This window comes from Aspergillus flavus, chromosome 2 (genome assembly GCF_009017415.1).
Source record: "Aspergillus flavus chromosome 2, complete sequence".
NCBI lineage: Eukaryota > Fungi > Ascomycota > Eurotiomycetes > Eurotiales > Aspergillaceae > Aspergillus > Aspergillus flavus.
Window position 1 is genome coordinate 4,717,739 of NC_092409.1, and position 22,044 is coordinate 4,739,782.

Below are 22,044 nucleotides of genomic sequence, written 5' to 3' on the forward strand. Positions count from 1 at the left end.
AACACCGTGAATAAGGGAGTTTCGTAGGTAGGGCTTGGACTTGCTGACCCTTTTGGCATGGCCGTTAATATGACTCCTATGCTGAGTTCATGCTACAACATAATCACAGTTAGCACAGTGGGCAAGACATGCTCGTCGTAGAATATGTGACTGTCATTATCTTTTTCTCATCATTGTCTTGATTCTAATTGGTATTCTTGTAATGGTCACAACTGACTACCGATACGACAACACTGGACCTAATTATAGAGAGTGGGGCAGCGGGGTGTACAACCGTATATGGAAGTCAATAAACTACACCTAATAAGACGCTCCAACACCGTTTCCAAGTCACATTCTCTCTATCAAGGCAGCAACATATTTGAATCCATTCACTGGCCGAAGCTACGAAGGTCTACCACGACAACTCTTGTCCCTGGTAGGTAATGAACTTGCCCGAAGTTGCCTCTCGAGTAGCCCCGTCAATCACCTCTAGCATTCCCTTGACGCTATTGTCAATCGTCTCCGGAGGGCCAGATTCGTATCCCCACTGCTGCGCGACAAAGTCTCCTGCCCGCGTCTGTACCCATCCCGGATGCAGTGCCACGACAATCAAACCCGGGTGCTGAAGATGAAGTGCGCGCGTGATCCAGTTTCCCGCCGCACGGCTGGGTCCATAAGCGCCGCCCGGGACGGGTTCTTGGTCGCCAATGGAGCCCACTGAAGAAGAAATGTTGATGAGCTTGGGCGTGGCGGTAGACTTTTGGAGCAAGGGCCACAGTCCCTGGAAGACGAGTAAGGGGGCAATTGTGTTCGTTTCGAAGGATGCCCGCAGATCCTGAGCTGAAATCAAGGCGGCTGGCACCATGGGGGCTGCGTATCCGGCGTTGCAGATGAGAACGTCAATGTGGTCAATGCCAGCGGCAGCATTGAAAGTCTCGGCGACCTTTTCGGGGGCAACAGCCGATGAGAAGTCGAGCTGGAGGATGTGGAGGCTGCTCTGTTCGCCTACGCTGACAGCTTGGGTTTCCGCCTGGAGACTGGCGGCGGCCTCCTCATTGCGGACAGAAGCAAAGACAGTGGTAGCTGGGCGTGCTAGGAGCGATTTGACCAAGCCGAGACCGAGACCTCTATTCCCGCCGGTGACAACGTAGACTTTGTTGCTGGACGCCATGGCTAACGTAGTGAATAGAAGAAAGTAGCACGGCAGAGTGCAGGATATGGATCCAAGAGCGAAGTGTCAATTTGGAAATCAGTGGTCAATTTTCTAGTGTACTAAGGCAAAGGGGGAAGGGAAATACAGAGGGGCAGTGCCGGGGAAAGAACAGGGTTTATATAGTCGGGCCCCTCTCCTGATCCTTCTTTGCTTACTTTTCATTTGCACTCAGTACACTTCTCTCATCAGAACTTAGGGTTTCCTCCTTGGGTTGGGTTGGTGGCCTTAAAGCCTGAGACATGCCCGTCTAGCTGAACCGCCTGATTGGACAGGCCTAGGACATACATCCCCACTACTACGAGGCGTCGTCATCTGCCAACTCACTTCGTAATCCATGATCTCTAACAATATTGGAACTTATATACAATAGCTAAGTTATGATTACTGGTCAATATGCAATTTAGTCGAAGCCCTGTTTTTAGTGGCGGCCGGTTGCTCTATTTCAGCTGGGTTGGTGTAGTGAAGTCATTCTCGATCGCGGACTGGAGCTATAGAATGGATGGTGGTTGAGTCTGGCCGTTGATTGTACTGGAGGTCCACTTGACGAATGGCAAATGCGCACAGTAATGCGATAGAGAGAGAGAGAGAGAGAGAGAGAGAGAGAAGACTACCAGAAAGGCTTGGGATTCAGTGGAAAAAAGAGAAAACAGTGAACTCTCTGCCGGATAAGAAGGCCTCGATGAGGATCCCACTCGATGAAACGGCACTTGCTCTCACGGCTTGAGTAGCAGGATATAATTGGCTTGCGTTCCTAATCTTGTTGCTAGCTTTCATCCCCTTTGAAGAGCCCTCAGCAAGTGGATTTGCAAATAGCGGATATTTTGAGGGACTTTTTTGGCGTGTTGGTAATGGTCTATAGTCTTCTGGATCTTCTCAGGTGTGAGTTCCTCTTCATCATCGAGGTGCAGCACGACGAATGGGGCTGTCGGGACACCGTAATGCTGAAGGAGCATCTTGTTTTAGATTATACATTGTTAGTACAGCACTGTCAACATCTCTGTCACCCATGCTCATGAAAAGTACTTGTCCTTCCCTTACCCAAACACAATTTCATAGTCGCCGCATCAGAAAATGTGAAAGGAACACGATACGCCTCTAACCGAGAAGGTGCCTGCCCTTCCCTGGCTGTCCCGTACAAGCCCTCAGTCATATTGAAAGCTAGACTCCAGGTTTCGCTGTCTCCCGCAGCAAGTCTCTTGACGAGGGCATGAATGCCTGGGACATGCGTGACATCATATCCGAGTTTGGCTAGTGAAATCAGCGATTTAGTCTGCAGCTTCATCCACCTCTAGCGTTCTGCAGTCTTCTTCTGAATATCCCAGCGAGCGAAAGATGGCGCAAGATTCGTAGACAAGAGCTATTGTTTGCTTGTGGTATGTCATTATTGGGGGTGGTTTAGTATCGGTGTATGCCTGACCAGTCGGTAGGCAATGAGGATAACTGTATACCCTTATAGCGGTGTGATTCCTGCACGATTAAAAAGTGACGCAAAGATCTGCATGGTGGATACTCGGCCAACCCTGCTCAGAAGGGTTGCCTGCAGATATTCCCCATGCAATATGTGTTATGTTTTCCGGAAAGGAGGCTGATATGGTACAATCAGAATACATCCTCAAAAGCCTCCCTGAGGTAGAGCACATAGCTAGGAAGGTTTCTGTCATATATTGAGGGATTTTGGAGATCAGATGTTGTAGATATACATTTCTCAATATATAAAGCTGTTATAAAGCCTGCAGTGTTCTCTAGCAGCCGTACATGCAGATTGTAGTGAGCACTACTCAGTAGGTTCCTATAAATAACCTGGAAGAGTTTAGGGTATGCTAAGTTGCTAACCAGTCTCCATATCAAATGGTGGAGTGGAAACTGTGGAGACGGAAAGGTCGGGAGTCGGCGGCAGAATGTAGGGAAATCATGATGAAACAGGACGGATACGCACCCGCAAGCTAGGGCTTAGGGTACATCACGTGCAACTGGTAGACATCACGTGGGCCACTTGTTTGCTAAGCGAGAAATGGTGAAATTGAGTGTCATCGCCTCTTCCGACCAACCGGACCTTTCAGCGATCGTCAGCCAGCAACAACGAAAAATCGCAACCAGTATGTTATTCCAGTGTTATAAGTGGTGTCGTTATTTTGATATGGGGTGATGAGCTAATTTGTTCTTTTTTTCGCGCGTCTACAGTGCAGATGTAGGTTTCCCTCGTACTCCGCACCCATATTGAACCTTTAAACCCGCCGATGCGACCCAGAACCGGCTGCGAAAGATATGAAATGAACGATGACGGGGGAAACGTTGCTGACAAGATTCCGATGATAGTTTCGTCAAGACCCTCACGGGTAAGACCATTACCCTCGACGTTGAGTCGAGCGACACCATCGACAACGTCAAGGCCAAGATCCAGGACAAGGAGGGTATCCCCCCCGACCAGCAGCGTCTGATCTTCGCCGGTAAGCAGCTTGAGGATGGCCGCACCCTGAGCGACTACAACATCCAGAAGGTATGAAGGATCCCAATCTCGAGGTGTTTGATTCGGATGGCCTTTCGTGATCGGATATGAGAAACGTGCGATGCGGTTTGTTCGCGATGGAGATGTAGCAGATCCGATCGCACGGGCAACATATTGGGGACGAATTTGAGGCTCAGAATCTGGATATATACATTGTTGAATGAAAGGAATGGTCGGCTGATGGGCATCAACCTTATAGGAGTCCACTCTCCACCTCGTCCTCCGTCTCCGTGGTGGTATCATCGAGCCTTCCCTTAAGGCCCTCGCCTCCAAGTACAACTGCGAGAAGAACATCTGCCGCAAGTGCTACGCCCGCCTTCCCCCTCGTGCCACCAACTGCCGTAAGAAGAAGTGCGGTCACACCAACCAGCTCCGCCCCAAGAAGAAGCTCAAATAAACGATTCGCCCTATCTATCTTGTTACGGTTTTTCTACGTTGCTGTGGTGGAGACTTGCTGGGGGTTATGAGTCGATTGCAGTCTGGGAGGTTTTGTACGGCGTTAGAATGATGAAACATTACAGCCAAAGTCAAATGTTATTAGTTGACTCCCTCTCGGATCAAGTTGCAATCAAAAGAATTGTAAAAATTCAACTTCGCTCATAATCCCTTGTTCTGATAGGTACAGTTTTACAAACACATGCAAGACCATTGGACGTAGAAATGAAAACAAGAAGTCAATACATAGTTAGGAATATAGCTCTGCTGCCCGAGCAGATCCATCAAGTCATCTAGCGGATCCAAGATATATTGGAATTGGGAGGAACCTCAGGTCCTCTACATGCCCAACATGCGTCGCTTGTCGTCATCGTCATGCTTATCGTCATCATGGTCCTTCTCGTTGTCGTCCTTGTTCTTCTTGGAAACAGGGCTTCCATGGCTGCAAGTGCGATTGATCAGCAAAGGAAATAAGTATCAAGAGAAATATTGAGGGGACTCTTACGCAAAGAACAGGATCTTGATCGCGATGGCGAAACCTGCGTGCAGCACAACGACCAGAATCAATAGAATCTTGCTGGCCTTAGCGTCCGTAGCACTCAGCACAGGATACAAGTTCCGCAGCAGGAAAAAGACGGTCCAGCCAAAGCCAACTCCAACAAGCGCCCAATTAAGCGCAGTCAAGGGGCTCCAGCTCACCAGCGCAACGGCAATCCAGACCAAATTCGAGTATCCATACAACGCCCAGCACTCAATCAAGTCCGCGGTGGAGCTACCGAACCAGCGCAGTGCCCCCCACAGGGCAATTGGTAGAACGAACGTATATCCGTAGACCAAGCCCGCAGCCCCAGAGAGAAGCGTAAAGTCGTACGCGAAATGCTCCTCATCGTTGTTTGAGAGCCATTGCGAGATGGTGCCGGTTAAAAAGAGGATCACGACCACGGTCGTGGCGATCCAAAATGGGCCGTACAGGTCCGCGTTGCCTTCCAGGACATCGAGGAAGTTACTGCGCGGGTACACTGCCGCGACGCATCGTCTTAGAACCTCGTTCGTATCGACATCGAAGAATTGCGCATAATAATGGATCGACCACCAGGTATGTTTTGAAGGGGTGCCGCCAGGTGACCTGTCACGACCGCGGGAGGAACCTCCGCCCAGAAAAGGTGCCGAGTCCTGCTGCACTTTGGCGTTGCGCTGATCATTTTCGAAATCTTGTAGAAAGCGTGGGTTAGTTACTCCCGATGGTGAATCCCATGATGGCCTCCTTTTAGAGAAACAAACATACTGGAGGGATGAAATTCAAGGTCCTCCTGAAGGTCGGTATGGCCAAGGTCGCCCTGGAACCAATATTAGGTCGTCTCGAGTCGAGCAAGCAAAATTGTGAAGACGTACCTCGGTGTCCGCATCTACAATCACATCATAGCCCCGGTTCGCCATGTTGGGCTGTTCGATATGTCTAGAGAGCTATTGTTGGTATGGGACAATGGAGATAGAGAGTTGCGGAAGAGTACACATCAGCGGCTGGCGGCATGGTCGTAATCAGCCACGCACTAGCCACCACTTTGTGGGACCGGCGGGTACCTAGCAAGTATTAAATGTTTTACTTACCAAGTTTCTACCACTAAATGTTATCCTACGTCGAAATGAAACCAACTTGTTAGGAAGTTTGTCCACTGAAATAATTAATACACAGTAGTATATTAATATGATATTGTACACACTAACGCCATCTTAACCCAATATTCTCCACGCCAACTATGAAGTGGAAGACTAGGAAAGGTCGTGGGATTGGAAAGCCAGCTTGAATCGATTAAAATACGACCATATAGTCGTGTCAAAGCCCTTCTTCCTCATCCATACTGACAAGGCACCGACCAAAATTGTGACAGCCACGGTTCCAATTGTTCTCCTGTGCTGCCACAAGAAATCAACCGCCTTCTTTTTCCGCTCTTCGTAGCGCAGTTGTCGCACTTGTCTATCAAAAAGAAATATAGCTTCTCCAATTGCTTGTTTCGCGAAGATATCTCGAGTACTTTTCAGCACACTAGTCTGAGGAATTTTCTTCCAAGCCCCAAGCGGGAGTGATTCCGGAGGGTAGTCATTGAAGAGTTGCACAGCGTTCGATATCAGACCTTCAAGATCTAGAGGACATGGTAGCTTAGAAAGTGTGAAGTGTAGCATCTCAGGTTCGTCTTCAGGGATTTCTAGCAGCTCCTTCTTGCGGGAAAGAATGATAGCAACAAAAAGATAAATAGAAACGACTGGTTCCCGAGCCAACAGGAAGTCAAATAATCGAGCGATGTCGCTATACTCTTGAATATCGTGAGCATACAATGTAAGAGTCGCTGCAAGCGCAAAGAATGGCTTGATATCCGCAAGATGGCGTCGCAATACAGGGTCAGCTCTTTCCATGATTGCTGGGATAAGCTGTAGGTGTTTCACTGTCGGGGAAAGAGAGGGCAGCATATAGTCTCTTATCCGGAAGAGGGACAGCCGCGTAACTGCTGAGGCCGCCATCTGCCCCCCAAGTACTAGTAGTAAAACTTGCACGATATCATGATAGCCTTGAAAATAGCACAGCATTGGATAATGCCGTAGCACTTGTTTTATCAGAAAGGACAGCTCATCTTTCTTTGAAGCTAGCTCTTCGTCACTGCCTATACCAAAAGGATTAGTGTATGTAGAAGCTTGGGAGGCAAGGATACCTACAATTAGGATAATACACAAACGACCTGTTCACGTCTAGTTGCACTTGGTCTTCATCTACATGCGGTGATAGGTCTTCCCAGTCCCCGAGCTCCTTGTCTCGGTCGCTTTGGAGAAGAATAGGCCCTATTTCTTGGTTATCAATGTATGATGGTCATTCATGTTGGTGACTTACAAGCTTGTCGTCTAATGTCATCGCGAAGAAAACCACCTTCTGAAGTGGCATAAGAGACCAAAGCATCCAAATCGCGCATCTCGCATGCCCGGCGAATTTTATCCTCCTTCTCTGCTATGCGAGCTGCAGCTTCCTCATTTTGGATTCTCTCCAAAACTTGAGATGCATTTTCAGATACAGAATCCTGCGCTGTTTCAAAACATGTTTCCGAGCTCTCACTCTCATGATTGTCTTTGGAATCAGAACGATGCTCCATCTTTGGGCTGAAAAAAGAAGCGGTTCTTTCCAATGTTCGTCCGTGCTAACGGAAACTTATAGGGGTAGCAAATAAAAAAAGCGATGGTCGAGTTGCAAATTAGGATTTATCAGTATTTTTCGTCTGCTAGGCTGGCCATGGATGATAAAGATTATTGCTATTATTATGATTACCAGCTGGCAAGGGCCCCACGAGCTACGTGCCAAGTCAGACCGATGCGGAATTGGGTTGATAGTTGACAGCGGGCATCAGGAGAGGATTGGCATTTTAGCGCGGGCGATTTGCATGCCAAATGAACTTAAGGAACACTATGGAGTAAGGTAGATGCACGCTGAGTCTAAAGCGGACACATTGCTGCACGCCTCAGGCTAGAAGCTGTGATGTCCCGTGATTTGCTGTTCATTGGGTTTTATCCGACCGCCCCCAATACCGCAAACAAGGCATCAATCCTATCAGCCCCTCGGAAGATATGCAGTTGTTGTCAGCCTCGAGAGATACCCTATGCCTCTCAAACAATGCTGCCATGACCTAATGTCACAGATCCTGCACTAAGAGGCCAATACTGTGTATTTCGGTGCCCAAAGGTGGTGCAAGAGTTCCTGTTGAACTTGCCCGCAGCTTGAGTGACGGACCCATGCGTTTCTTGGCGGTTGTATTCGCAATTCCCACATAGTTCCTTTGTTTGTTCCGCTCAAGCCTGAATGCTCAAGGGGGAATGGCCCTGCCTTATTGAATACATGCTATTGGTACGGAACATCCTTGTATGGCGATCCATATGCTGTAGTAAGTCCTCAGATCCACTCGTCTTCCTAGGAGGATATTCTAAGCACATGCAAACAGGTACATTGCCCCTCAGTTAGAAATTCATCTGTTACCAGGCGCTTGCTTCTCGATCATTTGCGACGAGGTGCAATTCGTGGTCAATTGCATCCTGGGTAGTTGCACTCGGGACACACCAAAATGGGATATTGTCCTTATACAGCCTCAATGAGCATGTTAAATGAAGAACTGCCTTTTGGACCCTAACACTTTCCTATTCGTCACCAAGCCTGTTCTTCTTTCTACCCGAACAAATTGTGCCACTGCGAGGGCATCGTGTCATTCTACGAAATCCCAGGCGAAACGCTGGCTAAATAAAACCAACCGATCTTCCCTCGAGGGGCTTTACTCACCTTTCTCGCATTGATTCCTTTGCCTTCAATAAATACTTTATTCGCCGCGGTATCCGTCTTTAGGAAACTGCAACTTCTTCACTAAACCACTATGTCTTTCCCAAGAAACTACCAGGACACTAACTCCAATTATGCCAATGCCTCCCTAAAGCGCCACGGTGCTGATCAGATGGAGATAGAAGATAACTTATTCTCTTCTGATTCCCACCCGAGAATGGGTCTTTTGTCTCGCACGCTGATACCAAGTCCAATCATTCAGTGGATACTACCTGCGCGCCTGAGAAGTGAACACCAAAATGACGTTGTTTTTATCGGCGAGCGAAGTTTGCAGATTAAGGAGGCCGTGTCCGGTTTCCATTTAGAGGACGTCACTTCAAAGTCGGACTTTGATTCCAATATCATGGCAGCAAAAGTCATCAACGTGGGCACAGAATTACCTTGGGAGGCACAGATGAAATTGGGAGCAAGCGCTGCACCTGTCAATTCAGAGCCGCAGATAGGGTTGCCTCCCCAGATATTGCTGCTAAGTCTCGCCTCAAGAGAACTAGTTTTCCTTTATTATTCGATGTCGAGTGATCAATTCATCCACCACCATCGGCCCTTACCGAGTGATGTCAGTACATTCGAGCGTTTCGGTCGGAATATTGCGGTGGAGCCAAGGTGATGATCCCTTTTGACTCGCTTGGGCATGACTAACAGGCTTGTCAGATCTCGTGCTATAGCGGTTAGTGCGTCTTCTGATTATTTTGGTGTCTTTACTTTGAAGCAGCCACCAGTTCTCCAGTCACAGATGGCACATCACCAGCTAGACCCCATATCGGAGGTATGTGCAAAGTTGTAGTTTTCACCTGCATGTACTAAGCTACGATTTAGGAACGCTTCTTTCGTGTCGATGGTGATATCATATTCATGGAATTTCTCTATCCAAGACCAGAGGATGACGGCAAGATTCTCCTCCTTCTTTTAGTCGCCCACGATCAGATTACCCATGCGATATGTTATGAGTGGGATGCGAGCGAACATCTGCGCCAAGCTTCTCCAATAGTCACCAAGAGACTACTGCCACCTGAAGACAGACTACCTACAATGCTCATCCCCTTGACCAAAACGTCCTCTTTCATGCTTGTTACAACGAGTACAATGGCTGTATATAAGAACAGGCTAGATCCTCGCAGACAGCCTAGCAGGTATCCGCTTGGTCTCCCTGATCGAGAGTCTCGAAAGTCTCCATTGTGGACTCGTTGGGCAAGGCCATTGCGCAATTGGCTATACAACCAAAAGCACGACGACATATACCTTTGCCGTGAGGATGGTCAAATCTCTTACTTGGGAATCGGCAACGAGGGTGAAGTCGAAAATCAAGCGCATCTTGGACAACTTTGTTGTGACGTCGATGCTGCATTCGATATTTTACACTTTGGTAACGAGGGTGGTGATCTCCTCCTCGCCGCTGGCAACACAGGAGATGGTGGTCTATTCGTCCAAAAAGCTCGAGATCATCCTAGATGTGTCCAAAAATTCATGAACTGGTCCCCTGTCACGGACTCTGTAATTGTGAAGTCGTCTAATCAGCAATTTCCGTTGTCTGCAGACATCGCTAGTGATCGACTGTTTGTTTGCTCCACTTCATCTTTCGCACAGGGTGCAATCGTTGAACTGCGTCACGGGATTGAGGCGCAGATAGGCTTGGTCGTCTCTTTAGAGGGACTGTCGGGAACAAGAGACATATGGACAATGTCGACTGGCACAAATGGCGGTGTTATCGTGCTAACATCCGATCCTATGTCTTCGGTCCTCCTGGACCTACCGGCCGATTTCGATGAAGAGATATGTGCTATTGATGAGGCGGATTCCGGCCTGGACTGTGGCTCCCAGACATTGGCGGCAGGAAGCACCGATATAGGTGTTATTGTTCAGGTGACGGAAAGGGCGATTCATCTGGGGGCAACCTTTGAATCGATGCGGAGCTCTCGTTTTGAGTATGGTTATGACCAGAGTATCACTGTTGCTGCCGTAAATGGCTCTGCATCTCTTATTGTCGCCGCAGTTCGCGACCAAGATGGACTGCACCTTCATGCTAAAAGGCTAACCCCATCTGGCGACCAACTTTCTTTAACCGATGTGGGTGAGCCGTTAAGGATGCATTTCGAACCCGTCTGCATCTCTGTCCTAACTTTCGACTTTGGGTCTCTCATATGCGTGGGTGCGGGCAATGGGAAGATATTTCTCTATGTCATAGAGAATGAATCTATCACGTTCATGTCCGAGAAAACCATGGACGTAGCGTATAATGAGGACATATCCAAGGCAATTGATAGCCTTGCAGTTATCAACAAAGTAGAAAACGGGCCGTTGAAGAAGTTTGTCTTGCTTTGCGGTCTACGAAGCGGCATCCTGGTTCCATTCGGTGTGACGTTAGACAGTGTTAATGCCGTGTCTTCTATTGGTATGTCTACCTCATATCTGGAGAGTAGATTCTTACTGACCTATGGTGTGCATCAGTGATGACCCAGGCGACCCCGCAAAGATTAGGGCATACTTCACTCAATGTACAGAGCAGAGGAGACCTTGCATTGTTGACGTGTGGGCAAGGATTTTGGCAAATATCATGTGCACATGACAGTATGATGCCGGACTGTACTCTTCAGAGGATTTGGATCACGGACCAGAATAATGTAAGTCTCAGTATTCCCCCACATTCCTAGGAGCAGCAGCTAATGGTCGCAGCCTGCCTACCACCCAAGAAGTATCCACAGCTTTTCAGTCGCCAATTTTGCGAATTCAGACGTGGAAGGTCTCTCTAATACGCTTTTCTGCATTGCAGACGGGCAGCTTATGGTTTGTACTATACAGCGGGAGGAGAAGACTGTCCCCAGGAGAATAGGGTTGCCAGGCAGCGCCACTAAGCTGGCATATTCTCAGTATCTGAAGAGCTTGGTTGTGGCATACAGCCGAACTGAATTCGACACTGACGCGGATCCTATCAAGCGCTTCACGCGGTCTCACATTGAGTTCGTCGATCCTGATTCACAGCAAGCCATCTGTGGTCCGGAGGATAAACTCAGGCCCTGGAGACCGCATGGAGCAGCTGGAGAGAAAATCAGTTGCATTCTAGAGTGGACACCCAAGAAAGGTGATGAGGAATATCACTTCATTGTTATTGGTACGGCCCGTAAAAACCAGCAGGACCGAGGCCGGGTCATTTTTCTACAAACGTCAAGGATGTCGTCAGATCCTTCGCAAATCGAATGTAACGTGAAATATGTTCACAAATTTGAGGGACCGGTTTATTCGATCGCACCATATGGTAACTTTACTCTAATGGTTTCAACTGGGCATGAGATCGTACCATTAGAACCCAAATTTTCACAGACCAGATGGCTTAGGGCAGCAAGGTACCCTGTGCCGTCTCCAGCGGTTTCTATGAGCTCTCATGAGCCCTACTTATACATGTCAACTTCAAGGGAATCTCTTATGATCCTGAATGCATCTGAGGAAAAACTGGTGCTCCATGCTTACGATCGGCAGAAACATGACGGGCTCTCCCATGTCCATATTGGAGGAGATATGCAACTCACACTTGCCTCCAGTAGAGGTGGTCGGGTCAGTCTTTTGACTGGGAGAAGAGTAACTGAGAATGATAAGATGATGCCTGTAGCATTTTGCGAAGCACATCTTTCTACGTCTGTAACGAAGCTCAGCCCAGGCACCCGGCACTCCACTATGCCTACCAGCTCCCAAGTTATCTATGGGACAGCCATGAACGGTACAGTTTACCGCTTCTTGACACTGAAGGAGAAGGAATGGCGTTTGCTGCATTTGCTGCAAAATTTGTGCATCCGCGACACAGTCATATGCCCTTTTACGTCGAAAAGGAAACGGCAGCGGAATCCTGCAGGATACGAATCCCTTGAATTCCAGCCTTCTCAGATGCACATTAATGGGGATATATTGAATCGTTTATCAATCCGAGGGCCGAGCTATCTAATGTACATGCTGGTTACGGAAGAGTTCTACAGCCCCTCGACTCCAGAAACTGGCTCGCCACAGGCCATATATGAACGGTTTTTGGAGCTGTCGAAGGATCTCCTTGGAGAAACTTCGAACCCGGTTGAAGATGTAATGAAGTGGCTCAAGCGCACACTACATGTGGGATTCTAGACGGGAAATGTTAGGTGAATTAAAATGCACATATGCTGTACATTGAGAGTAAAACACAAAGTAAGGCCAATAAATCAGAAATTTTTATTCTTATTGGAGTATATGCAGGAATGTATGAATCTCAGCGTGACGGAAGAAAGGAAGGACAAAGCGGAGAAGTACCTTGACGGCCTGAGGCGGCCAACTGGCACTCGGATATCAAAGCTCAAGGATTTGTCCCCACCAAAACCATCCCAAAATTCTTATTACCCACTCAAAGGCACTCGTCGAGTCTCCAGCCTTGGACCTTATCAACCACAGGGGGAAAAGGTGCTCGTTATATCTTTTCACCTCGGTCTTTCTTTTAAATTTCCTTGTGGAGGAATTCAGGCCTAATTTGCCACTCTGTTCTTCTTCGACGGCCGCAAGTAGCTGCCGGAGATTCTGATATTCTTGTTCGTGCACCTGCCTACTCTCCATTTACCCATCTCCGACCCTGGTGGCGCTCTCTTCCTTCCTGTTACTAACATATATTCCTTAGGAGTACGCAGGGATATCTCTACTGTCTCCTGTAAAGAGAGACGATCCGCTTTGATTGAATCCTTATCCGTCCGATCAGTAGCTCGATATCACCAAGATGGCGCCTAAGAAGAAGGGAAATAAGAGACAGGAGGCTGATTGGGAAGCCGAGCTCGGTGAGGCTGCCCCCGGAGTCGAGCCTACCCCCCAGGAGGATGCCGCTCCCGCCGAGGAAGAGACTGGCGGCGGTCTGCTCGCCGCTTTGAGGAAGAACAAGGCCAAGAAGGGAAAGAAGGGAAAGCAACAGAACGATTTCGTTGAGGGTGAGGATGCACCTGCGGCGAACGAACCTGAAGACTTTGCCAGCAAGCAACCTGAAGAAGGCACTTTCGAGGAGGAGGATGACGTCTTCTCCAAGAAGAATCAGAAGGCTGCCCAGGCCGCTGCAAAGGCCGCTGCTGCGCCCAAGGGGGCCGAGGGTGAGGGTGAATTCCGTGTGAAGTCTAAGAAGGAGAAGGAAAGGGAAAAGAAGGAGAGAGAAAAGCAGCGGAAGAAGGAACAGGTATCTATCGGCCTTTTAGTCCCTGTCTCGGTCTCGGTCCCATTACACTTGCGCTAATTATTGAATCTACTATCTAGGCCGCTAAGAAGAAGACCGAAAAGCCTCAGCAGCCTGCTAAGGCCGAGCCTGAGAAGAAGCAAGAGTCCACGCCTGCCGCTGCTGCTACCCCCGCCCCCGCTGCCCCAGAACCTACTGGTGGCAAGAAGAAGAAGGTCCCTGCCCACCTTGCTGCTCTCCAAAAACAACAGGAGGCTCTTAGGAAACAGCGTGAGGAAGAGGCGCGTCTTCTAGCCGAGCAGCAGGCTTTGGAAGAGGAAAGGAGACGCGCGGAAGAAGAGGAAGAGAAGAAGAGAGAGGAGGCTCGTCAGCGCAAGAAGGAAAAAGAGAAGGAAAAGAAGGAGCAGCTCAGGAAAGAAGGAAAGTTGCTCACTAAGGCCCAGAAGGAGGCAAAGGAGCGCAATGAGCTGCGTCTGAAACAGATGCTTGCTGCAGGTGCAGGCAAGGTTGCCGGCTTGGAAGAACAGGGTGCCGAGAAGAAGAAGCCTGTTTACGATAACAAGAAGAGGCAGAAGAAGAAGGGCCCAGCTAAACAGGAAGAAGACCTGGAGGCTGCCGCCGCAAGGGCTAAGGCGCAGCGTGAAGCTGAAGAAGAACGCCGAAAGAAGGAGGCCGAAGAGAAGGCGAAGGCTGAGGCTGAAGCCGCCGCCGCCGCTTCCTCCGCTGCTGGTGGAGAGGAGAGCGAACTGGACGACTGGGAGAAGGCTGCTGACGCAGAAGATGACGTGAAGGACTCATGGGACGCTCCTACAGATGAGGAAGACAATACCGAAAAGCCAGCCACAAATGGCGCCAACAAGACCGAACTCCCTGAGAGGCCTGCTGCAGCTCAAAAGAAGACCGACACCAAGGAGGAGGACGAGTCTTCTGAGGAGGAATCTTCCGAAGATGAGTCGTCTGATGAAGAACAGTCTGCGGCACAGAGGGCCATTGCTCAAAGGAAAGCGGAAGCCGCTGAGCGCAGAAAGAAGCAGCATGAGGAGGCGATGGCAGCTCGCTCAAAGGACAACCTGCGCTCCCCCATCTGTTGTATTCTGGGACACGTCGATACCGGTAAGACCAAGTTGCTGGACAAGATTCGTCAGACAAACGTCCAAGAAGGCGAAGCTGGTGGTATTACTCAGCAGATTGGTGCTACTTACTTCCCTGTGGATGCTCTGCGTCAGAAGACTGCTCCTGTGAACAAGGACGGTTCATTCGACTTCAAGATTCCTGGTCTGTTGGTCATTGATACCCCTGGTCACGAGTCTTTCTCCAATCTGCGTTCTAGAGGTTCTTCGCTTTGTAACATCGCCATTTTGGTCGTCGATATCATGCACGGTCTCGAGCCGCAGACCCTCGAGTCTATGAGGTTGCTCCGTGACCGCCGCACTCCCTTCATTGTTGCACTGAACAAGATCGATCGTCTGTATGGCTGGAAGAAGATTGACAACAACGGCTTCCAGGAGAGTTTGGCTATGCAGAACAAGGGAGTCCAGAACGAGTTCCGTACGCGTCTTGAGCGAACCAAGCTCCTGTTCGCCGAACAAGGTTTCAACTCTGAGTTGTACTGCGAGAACAAATCCATGGCTCGCAATGTCTCTCTCGTGCCAACTTCCGCTCACACTGGAGAGGGTATCCCCGACATGCTGAAGCTGCTGACCACTCTGACTCAGGAGCGTATGACTAACTCGCTCATGTACTTGTCAGAGGTCGAGTGTACTGTTCTTGAAGTGAAGGTGATTGAAGGTCTCGGTACGACCATTGATGTTGTCCTTTCCAACGGTATTCTCCGGGAGGGTGACCGAATCGTACTATGCGGTCTCAACGGTCCTATATCAACGAATATCCGAGCGTTGCTGACGCCCGCACCTCTGAAGGAACTTCGTCTGAAGTCGCAGTACGTTCATAACAAGGAAGTCAAGGCTGCCCTTGGTGTTAAGATCGCAGCCAACGATCTCGAGCATGCCATTGCTGGTTCTCGGTTGATGGTCGTCGGACCTGATGATGATGAGGAGGACATCGAAGATGAAGTCATGTCTGATCTGGAGAACCTGCTGAGCAAGGTTTCCAAGGATCAGCGTGGTGTCAGTGTCCAAGCCTCGACCCTGGGTTCCCTGGAAGCTTTGCTTGAGTTCCTTCGTGTCTCTAAGATCCCCGTTGCCAACATCTCCATCGGTCCTGTTTATAAGCGTGATGTGATGATGGCTGGTACGATGTTGGAAAAGGCTAAGGAGTACGCCGTCATGCTGTGCTTCGATGTTAAGGTTGACAAGGAAGCGGCTGCGTATGCCGAGGAAGTTGGTGTCAAGATCTTCACCGCAGACATCATCTACCATCTGTTTGATGACTTCACGAAGCATATCGCTGAATTGACGGAGAAGAGAAAGGAGGAGAGCAAGATGCTTGCTGTCTTCCCTTGTGTTCTTAGTCCCGTCGCCGTCTTCAACAAAAAGGATCCTATCGTCATTGGTGTCGATGTCATTGAAGGTAGCCTGCGGATGCATACACCACTTGCTGCGGTTAAGGCCAACCCAACGACTGGAGCCAAGGAGATTATCGAAATTGGCAGAGTGTGAGTCGCTTTTTCCCCGTTTTTTTATATTCCTGGCGCCTTACTAATATCGGATTATAGTGTATCGATTGAACGTGATCACAAGGCAGTCAGCGTGGTCAAGAAGGGCCAACCCTCTGTTGCTGTCAAGATCGAGGGAGCTAACCAGCCCATGTACGGACGTCAATTGGAAGAGAAGGACACCCTGTACTCCAAGATCTCCCGTGCCAGTATCGACACTCTTAAAGAGTTCTACCGTCCGGACGTGTCGATGGAGGAGTGGGGTCTTATCAAGAAGCTCAAGCCCGTGTTCGATATCCCGTGATTGTGTACGAGGTTATGACCATCATAGCCTGGGGACCTATGAATCATTCCAACAGGTCCTCGATGGTAACCATAAGGCATTCGACACTTGGCCGTTTGCTGGAGTTCCGGACAGACTCAACTATCGGGTAACGAGCTATCAGGCATGTGCCCATATGTATAGGTTTACCATATAGCGATGCGATTTCTTTATGTGCCGTGATGATTTAATGTACTGCGTTGAAGTAGTACATGACGTGATGAAATAAAATATGGATAACGTGTGTTTAAAAAGATGGACCACGGTTATCTCCGGGGTTAGGCTGGGATGGAGAACAAGAATAAAAGTCACTTAAAAGACCTGCATGCATGAGGAATGATCACGACTGGATTGTCCAAAAGCAAGATGTCTGTACAGAAATGGATTTCAAGTGGCTGTGGTCGATGCCTATAGTTATGCTTGTTAACGATACTTGCGATTGAGTTCAATTCATTGGATTTCTTTGACTTCTACCGTATGTGATTAACATAGACGGTCTTTGCAGTAACATATCACTGTTCCAATAAACCGCATTTCCCCTTCATCCAGAATAACCATAACCTACTATCTAATACAATATATACAACCGCCCCTCAACCCTTTCCCTAACCCTCCCATGAGCCCAGAAGGGAAGTAAGAGAGAGAGGGGGGAGATAAAAGAAAAAAGAAGAGAGAACTACTCCGACTCCCCCTCCCACCTCTCAACCTTACCCTTCCTATCCGCCCAATCCAACCAACTTCCGTCATAAACGCCAATCCTCTCCGCGTCATACCCAGCCTGCACCGCCAACTGCGCCGCAGCCTTCGCCCTCACCCCAGCCTTACAATAAAACACAATATCACCCTCCTCCCCAGCCCCAGGCTTAGGATATCCAAACCTCGTCTCGAACTCCTCCGGCGTCAGGAAAAATGCATCCGGCTGCGACGCAAGCGGCACGGAGACAGCGGACGGGATAATACCCGTAGAACTCAGCTCGGCGGGCTCGCGCACGTCAACGAGGATGAGGTTCTTTTGGGGCTTTGTTCCGGGTGAGTTTGGGAGGGCGGCGTTGATCTTTTTGGTGTTGATTTGTGGGTTAGTCTTATATCTTTTTCTCGAGTAGTGAGCGGTTCTTGATGGGTGGTTTATTGCTTTGGGGATGTGATAATGGGAGGGGAAGGGAAGGGGAATGTATGTAAGGCAAGGGCAAACATACCTCTTCAAACCCCCATTGTCTGAATGTGGGTTCACCGTCACTTTTCCACCGGCGGAAGCTCTGTTGGGCTAGAGCCACCTTCATGCGACGTACGGAGGGGATTCCGCGAGCGAGACATGGTGATGGTGCTGTTCCGAAGGCTCGGGTTATTTCTGGGACGGTGCGGAATGCGGATCTGATTGTCGCGGGGGCGGAGATTTGCTTTGTGGTGCGGGAGGTGAGGGTTGCCAAGGGGCGTCGGATGGATTGTATTGAGGCCATTTTGGTTTGTGATTGGGTTTATTAGTAGTATGGGGTTTTTCAATTGCAGTCCTCGGGATTGATGATGGTGTTGAGGTGATGTCAGTATGTCTGGGGTTTTACCGCCTGCCAAAAGGAGAGGATGGTAGCAATACGACTCGTGGATTATGGCTGGATGTTAGATTACCGTATTGGTTCCGAGAGAGGAATTAAGGGCAGGGATTCCCTCGGCGATCGGTGCAGGGGTGTTCCTTGTAAGCACTTAACCTCAGAACCTTATCTTCTCTACACACGCTTCGGCTTATGCTGAACATGATTGAAAGGACTCAAAATTATTATTATTCTAGGTAGCGTAATCTAAAAATGGCACGTCCTTCACCGCTTCACTGGTCATGAAGCTGACGACCCTGCATGAATCGTTCAATATCATGTACGCCCGGACGGCTCGGCCTCATATATGGCAAACGCGGGAGTCCCTGTCGCTCGTCATCGGCACAAGCACAATCCTGATTTTCATCCGTTAAACAAGAAATGGTAAAACGAAAAAGAGCCACCACCGAAAAAAAAACCCAAGGTGGAAGAATGGTACAAAAAAGTAGATACAGGTATAGAAAGTAGAGAAGAAGGGTTCGGCCATTCTATCTCCAGGATAGAGAATATAACACTGGAGGAGCAACAAGAAAAGAGGAAACGAGAAGAAAAGGGAAGAATAAAATCAATTATAATAGTTTAGGCACGAGGGCGGAATGTAAGCAAGCAGTCATCCTAAGTTGCATTAGCGCTTTGGAACGGCGTCTGTCGTAGGGTAAATCTATACATACCTGAGGGAAGATAGTGGCAAACACCTTGATGTCTTCCGACTTGGGGGTGGTGGTGTGCTCCCATGTCATCTCCATACTGGCCTTGCCAATCATGGCCATCAAGTTCAGTTGAGCGTAGGTCTGACCCAGGCAGTAATGGGGTCCAGTGCCGAAGACCAACCAGTTCTTTGGGTTCTGCTCAGCGGTGCCGGTGATCCAGCGATCCGGGTCGAAGGTGTCCGGATTGGGGTACGCCTCCTCGTCGTGGGTTGCAGGCCAGACGGATGGGATGATCATAGAGCCCTTCAGCACGGTGATCTTTTCAGTGATGGGGAAATCCTTCTTGACCAGGTAGGGGACCATAATAACGGGTGGGCGGTAACGCAGAGTCTCCTTCACCACAGCACGAGTATATTCCATCTGATCGAGCAGTTCCATGGTGATAGGCGCGTTAATATCACCGTTGCGGAGACGCACATTTTCCTCACGGACCTTCTCCAAGACCTCGGGGCGGTCGGCCATGAGCTGGAACAACCAGGTAGAGGCGGCGCTGGTGGCATCCTGAGAGGCGAACAAGAAGGTGAAAACAGTCTTAGCGATTTCTTCATCGGTAAAGTCCCGAAGAAGTTGAGGAGGCTTCTCCGCGGGGATACCCTTAGCGACGTCCTCCCTGTACTTCGCGGAGACCTGCTGAGCCTTGACCCAGGCGTCCATAATACACGAGACTTCTCCACCAGCAGCCATGCGCGCTTTGCTCTTGGCGGCACACTTGGCGAACTCCTCCATAACCATATCCGCGGCCTTCTTTCCGTACCATGTCTTGGTGAAAGGAAGGATAATAGGGAAGTTGACCAGCTCCAAGGCAGCCGTGATCAAGTAGTAGTCATCGTTGATCTTCTGGATGACCTCATCGGTCATGTAGTGACCCACAAAGGTACGGCAGGAGATGGCGGTCATCAATTCACGGAATTCCGGCATCCAGGGGGTAGGCTTGTAGCCATTGGCTTTGGATTTCTCGAGGAAGTGCTTGAAGTACTGGTTGAAGGTTTCCTCCTGGCGGGGAAGGTAGCAAGAGAGCGCGGAACGGGTGAAGAGGCCATTCAAGCCTTTGCGGAACTCAACATGATCCTTGCCATCCAAGAACACCCAGTTATCCTCGCCGAGCAGCTTATGCGCCGAATCGACGACACAGGGTTTGACATAGGCAGGAGAGTTGAAGATCTTCCTGGACATGTCACGGGTGGATGCGATGACGACGAACCTATGGAGGTTTGGTATCAGCCATTGTCCCAGCGGAGAAATGTTACTCGCTTAGGGAACACTTACTTGTGGAAGACAGAAACACAGCTAAGTTCTCCGCTGTCCCACTTGGCCTTGTACTCGTGGAACTTGGGGTTGACCGACTGAAGGAAAGGTCCCATGAACGGCAACTTCCATCTTGGTCCCACAATGGATCCTTTTTGATAGAAGTATCGGACTGTACCGAGTCCAAATCATCAGCCATTATTCACAACGAATATTCCAGAGAAAGCCGGGGAGGGCCCAGGAGTCGTAGACCAAAGGACACGATGGGAAGTATTCGAGGACAATGTAGACGACTTACATTGATCGTAGATTACAGCCGCGATAAACAGAGTCAACAAACCCTTCCAGACATTGAAATCGCCAAGGAGGGACCCGAGCAGTCCGGAGGGCTGGAAAAGCTGAGGGACAACGGTGGCATCCGCTGAAGGGGAGACAAAGCTCCCAGTGACGTTGGCCATGATGGAATGGTAGTGGTGCTGGGAACTCTCTCGCTCTCTCTCTCCAACAGTGAGATCAAGGAGAAGGAAGAGAATGAGTGATGGCGACTCCGAGGACAGACACACCACTTCTTTTCGGAAATTGGCGAGAGCACGGCCAAGAGTACAAGGAGAAGGGGAGGTGGGAAAAAAAAAATATAGTAATAGATCGGCGGACGGTTACGGATACATTACTGTCAAGAAAAAACCGCTACGGAAACACCGGAGAAACTCCAGACGCAATTAGAGACACGCGGTGGTCTCCACTCGGGTGTCATTAATCAAGGGAATCCTATCCAGAAATTACGGACGGGACAGGCACTTGAACTTGCTGGTCGAACACACGCGTGGGGAACGATTGAGCTTGAAGTATACAAAGATTACAATGGAATAGTATTCGTTACTAGTGACCAGGGTCATCCGGAATGCTGGGTTTCCGTTGGCCACTAGTCGAAATTTCGGACCCTTACGGTGTCTGGTATTGACAGGGACCCAATACGAGTCGTCAATTAAGCCTATCATGATTCCTGCTCGTTACATTGCACGACCTTCCCCCCTGACTTCCTGGTATTGGGATAGTACTAGTATTTGGTAACGAACTTCTGCACCTTTTCTGCAGTCGCATCTCCAGACTTCTACCACTAGTACTTGCTAGTCCTAGTCTAGCGGTTGGTACTCTCCGGTACCATGATACAATGTACATCGTAAATGAGAGTACAATTCTGACTTTTTCAATGTTTCCCCCTTTTTTTCCTGGTGCTGTTTTTTTCTTGTTTTATTTCGAAGAGTTGAAAGCAATGACCGGTTAGGGTTCTAGAATCGAGTCAGCAATTCCTCGTTCAACAGGAACCATTGAATAATTCTGATCCGCGATAACAAAGTAAGGTTCACTATTGGGTCTATAACCCGATTATTTATTATTATTATCGTTATTATTATTATACTCGAGTTATATGGCTCAACCAATTAGTTAATTCAGACTATCGAGATTATTCCATACATGAACGTCACCTTATACGGTAGACTGGTATGACCTATTCAGTCCTCATGGTAGAACCCCATAGATACGTGCACATGGGTGGAAATCAGTGTCTTACCCTTGCTTCGGGAATTTGTTCGAGAAGCCTGCCTCGAGACTCGAGTACGGAGTAATCAGCGAAAAGGTGATTCGGTTGTCGAGGTCCCGAGCGTTCGTTTCCCCTTGGCCTGTGCACGTGTCTGGTTTCTCAGGCCAGTTAGCCACTAGTTGCCTGGGGCAGGCAATCACAACTCTAATGGATGGATGAAATGATTGCCTGATTGAATGCCTAATCGAGCAACATCAATGGACAGCTCGGTGACCTCACTGAGGTTCTCGGCATAGACAATAGCCGGTGGCTCATGCTCTATTGCATTATGGATCGTTGACATAGCTTCAACTCCAATCCT

General features: G+C 49.1%; 8 protein-coding genes across 8 annotated transcripts; 3 read left to right on the top strand and 5 right to left on the bottom strand.

Moving 5' to 3' along the window:
- Positions 1-394: 394 nt before the first annotated feature.
- On the bottom strand, positions 395-1,153 carry F9C07_2246 (putative short chain-type dehydrogenase; the record flags this gene model as incomplete). The annotated part of the gene is made up of 1 exon (XM_041284916.1): positions 395-1,153. The coding sequence occupies one exon, from the start codon at positions 1,151-1,153 to the stop codon at positions 395-397; it is 759 nt and encodes a 252-aa protein (XP_041143342.1).
- Positions 1,154-3,206: 2,053 nt separating this feature from the next.
- F9C07_2207763 (putative ubiquitin-60S ribosomal protein L40 fusion protein) lies at positions 3,207-4,098 on the top strand (the record flags this gene model as incomplete). The annotated part of the gene is made up of 4 exons (XM_071509642.1): positions 3,207-3,291; positions 3,377-3,383; positions 3,512-3,692; positions 3,901-4,098. 4 exons carry the CDS (start codon positions 3,207-3,209, stop codon positions 4,096-4,098), a joined length of 471 nt encoding a protein of 156 aa, XP_071363974.1.
- A 377-nt stretch (positions 4,099-4,475) lies between these two features.
- F9C07_2244 (uncharacterized protein) lies at positions 4,476-5,573 on the bottom strand (the record flags this gene model as incomplete). Its single annotated transcript, XM_041290123.1, has 4 exons — positions 4,476-4,578; positions 4,642-5,347; positions 5,422-5,473; positions 5,529-5,573. The coding sequence occupies 4 exons, from the start codon at positions 5,571-5,573 to the stop codon at positions 4,476-4,478; spliced, it is 906 nt and encodes a 301-aa protein (XP_041143344.1).
- An 89-nt stretch (positions 5,574-5,662) lies between these two features.
- Positions 5,663-7,697, bottom strand: F9C07_2278019 (putative GTPase activator protein). The gene is made up of 3 exons (XM_041290124.2): positions 7,018-7,697; positions 6,846-6,968; positions 5,663-6,793 (listed from the first exon to the last, which is right to left on the bottom strand). Exons 1-3 carry the CDS (start codon positions 7,271-7,273, stop codon positions 5,907-5,909), a joined length of 1,266 nt encoding a protein of 421 aa, XP_041143345.1. The 5' UTR covers positions 7,274-7,697; the 3' UTR covers positions 5,663-5,906.
- F9C07_2278020 (thermotolerance protein) lies at positions 7,698-12,786 on the top strand. The gene is made up of 5 exons (XM_041290113.2): positions 7,698-9,105; positions 9,154-9,268; positions 9,319-10,891; positions 10,948-11,120; positions 11,173-12,786. The coding sequence occupies exons 1-5, from the start codon at positions 8,537-8,539 to the stop codon at positions 12,604-12,606; spliced, it is 3,864 nt and encodes a 1,287-aa protein (XP_041143346.1). The 5' UTR covers positions 7,698-8,536; the 3' UTR covers positions 12,607-12,786.
- On the top strand, positions 12,787-18,208 carry F9C07_2278021 (eukaryotic translation initiation factor 5B). The gene is made up of 3 exons (XM_041290114.2): positions 12,787-13,666; positions 13,744-16,277; positions 16,338-18,208. The coding sequence occupies exons 1-3, from the start codon at positions 13,223-13,225 to the stop codon at positions 16,579-16,581; spliced, it is 3,222 nt and encodes a 1,073-aa protein (XP_041143347.1). The 5' UTR covers positions 12,787-13,222; the 3' UTR covers positions 16,582-18,208.
- F9C07_2240 (Rhodanese domain protein) lies at positions 16,502-18,076 on the bottom strand. Its single transcript, XM_041290125.2, has 2 exons — positions 17,796-18,076; positions 16,502-17,653 (listed from the first exon to the last, which is right to left on the bottom strand). The coding sequence occupies exons 1-2, from the start codon at positions 18,054-18,056 to the stop codon at positions 17,276-17,278; spliced, it is 639 nt and encodes a 212-aa protein (XP_041143348.1). The 5' UTR covers positions 18,057-18,076; the 3' UTR covers positions 16,502-17,275.
- A 556-nt stretch (positions 18,209-18,764) lies between the features above and the next one.
- On the bottom strand, positions 18,765-20,598 carry F9C07_2239 (cytochrome P450 monooxygenase; the record flags this gene model as incomplete). The annotated part of the gene is made up of 4 exons (XM_041290126.1): positions 18,765-18,800; positions 18,857-20,096; positions 20,162-20,312; positions 20,439-20,598. 4 exons carry the CDS (start codon positions 20,596-20,598, stop codon positions 18,765-18,767), a joined length of 1,587 nt encoding a protein of 528 aa, XP_041143349.1.
- Between the last annotated feature and the right edge of the window lie 1,446 nt (positions 20,599-22,044).

Coding starts and splice junctions, on each gene's coding strand:
- F9C07_2278021 (XM_041290114.2), top strand. CDS start 13,223: ATGGCGCCTAAGAAGAAGGGAAATAAGAGACAGGAGGCTGATTGGGAA. Junction 13,667..13,743: donor AGCAGCGGAAGAAGGAACAG/GTATCTATCGGC, acceptor TCTACTATCTAG/GCCGCTAAGAAGAAGACCGA. Junction 16,278..16,337: donor ATTATCGAAATTGGCAGAGT/GTGAGTCGCTTT, acceptor ATCGGATTATAG/TGTATCGATTGAACGTGATC.
- F9C07_2278019 (XM_041290124.2), bottom strand. CDS start 7,273: ATGGAGCATCGTTCTGATTCCAAAGACAATCATGAGAGTGAGAGCTCG. Junction 6,969..7,017: donor TGACATTAGACGACAAGCTT/GTAAGTCACCAA, acceptor ACCAAGAAATAG/GGCCTATTCTTCTCCAAAGC. Junction 6,794..6,845: donor GTTTGTGTATTATCCTAATT/GTAGGTATCCTT, acceptor CTTTTGGTATAG/GCAGTGACGAAGAGCTAGCT.
- F9C07_2278020 (XM_041290113.2), top strand. CDS start 8,537: ATGTCTTTCCCAAGAAACTACCAGGACACTAACTCCAATTATGCCAAT. Junction 9,106..9,153: donor AATATTGCGGTGGAGCCAAG/GTGATGATCCCT, acceptor CAGGCTTGTCAG/ATCTCGTGCTATAGCGGTTA. Junction 11,121..11,172: donor GGATCACGGACCAGAATAAT/GTAAGTCTCAGT, acceptor TAATGGTCGCAG/CCTGCCTACCACCCAAGAAG.
- F9C07_2240 (XM_041290125.2), bottom strand. CDS start 18,056: ATGGCCTCAATACAATCCATCCGACGCCCCTTGGCAACCCTCACCTCC. Junction 17,654..17,795: donor GACAATGGGGGTTTGAAGAG/GTATGTTTGCCC, acceptor AACACCAAAAAG/ATCAACGCCGCCCTCCCAAA.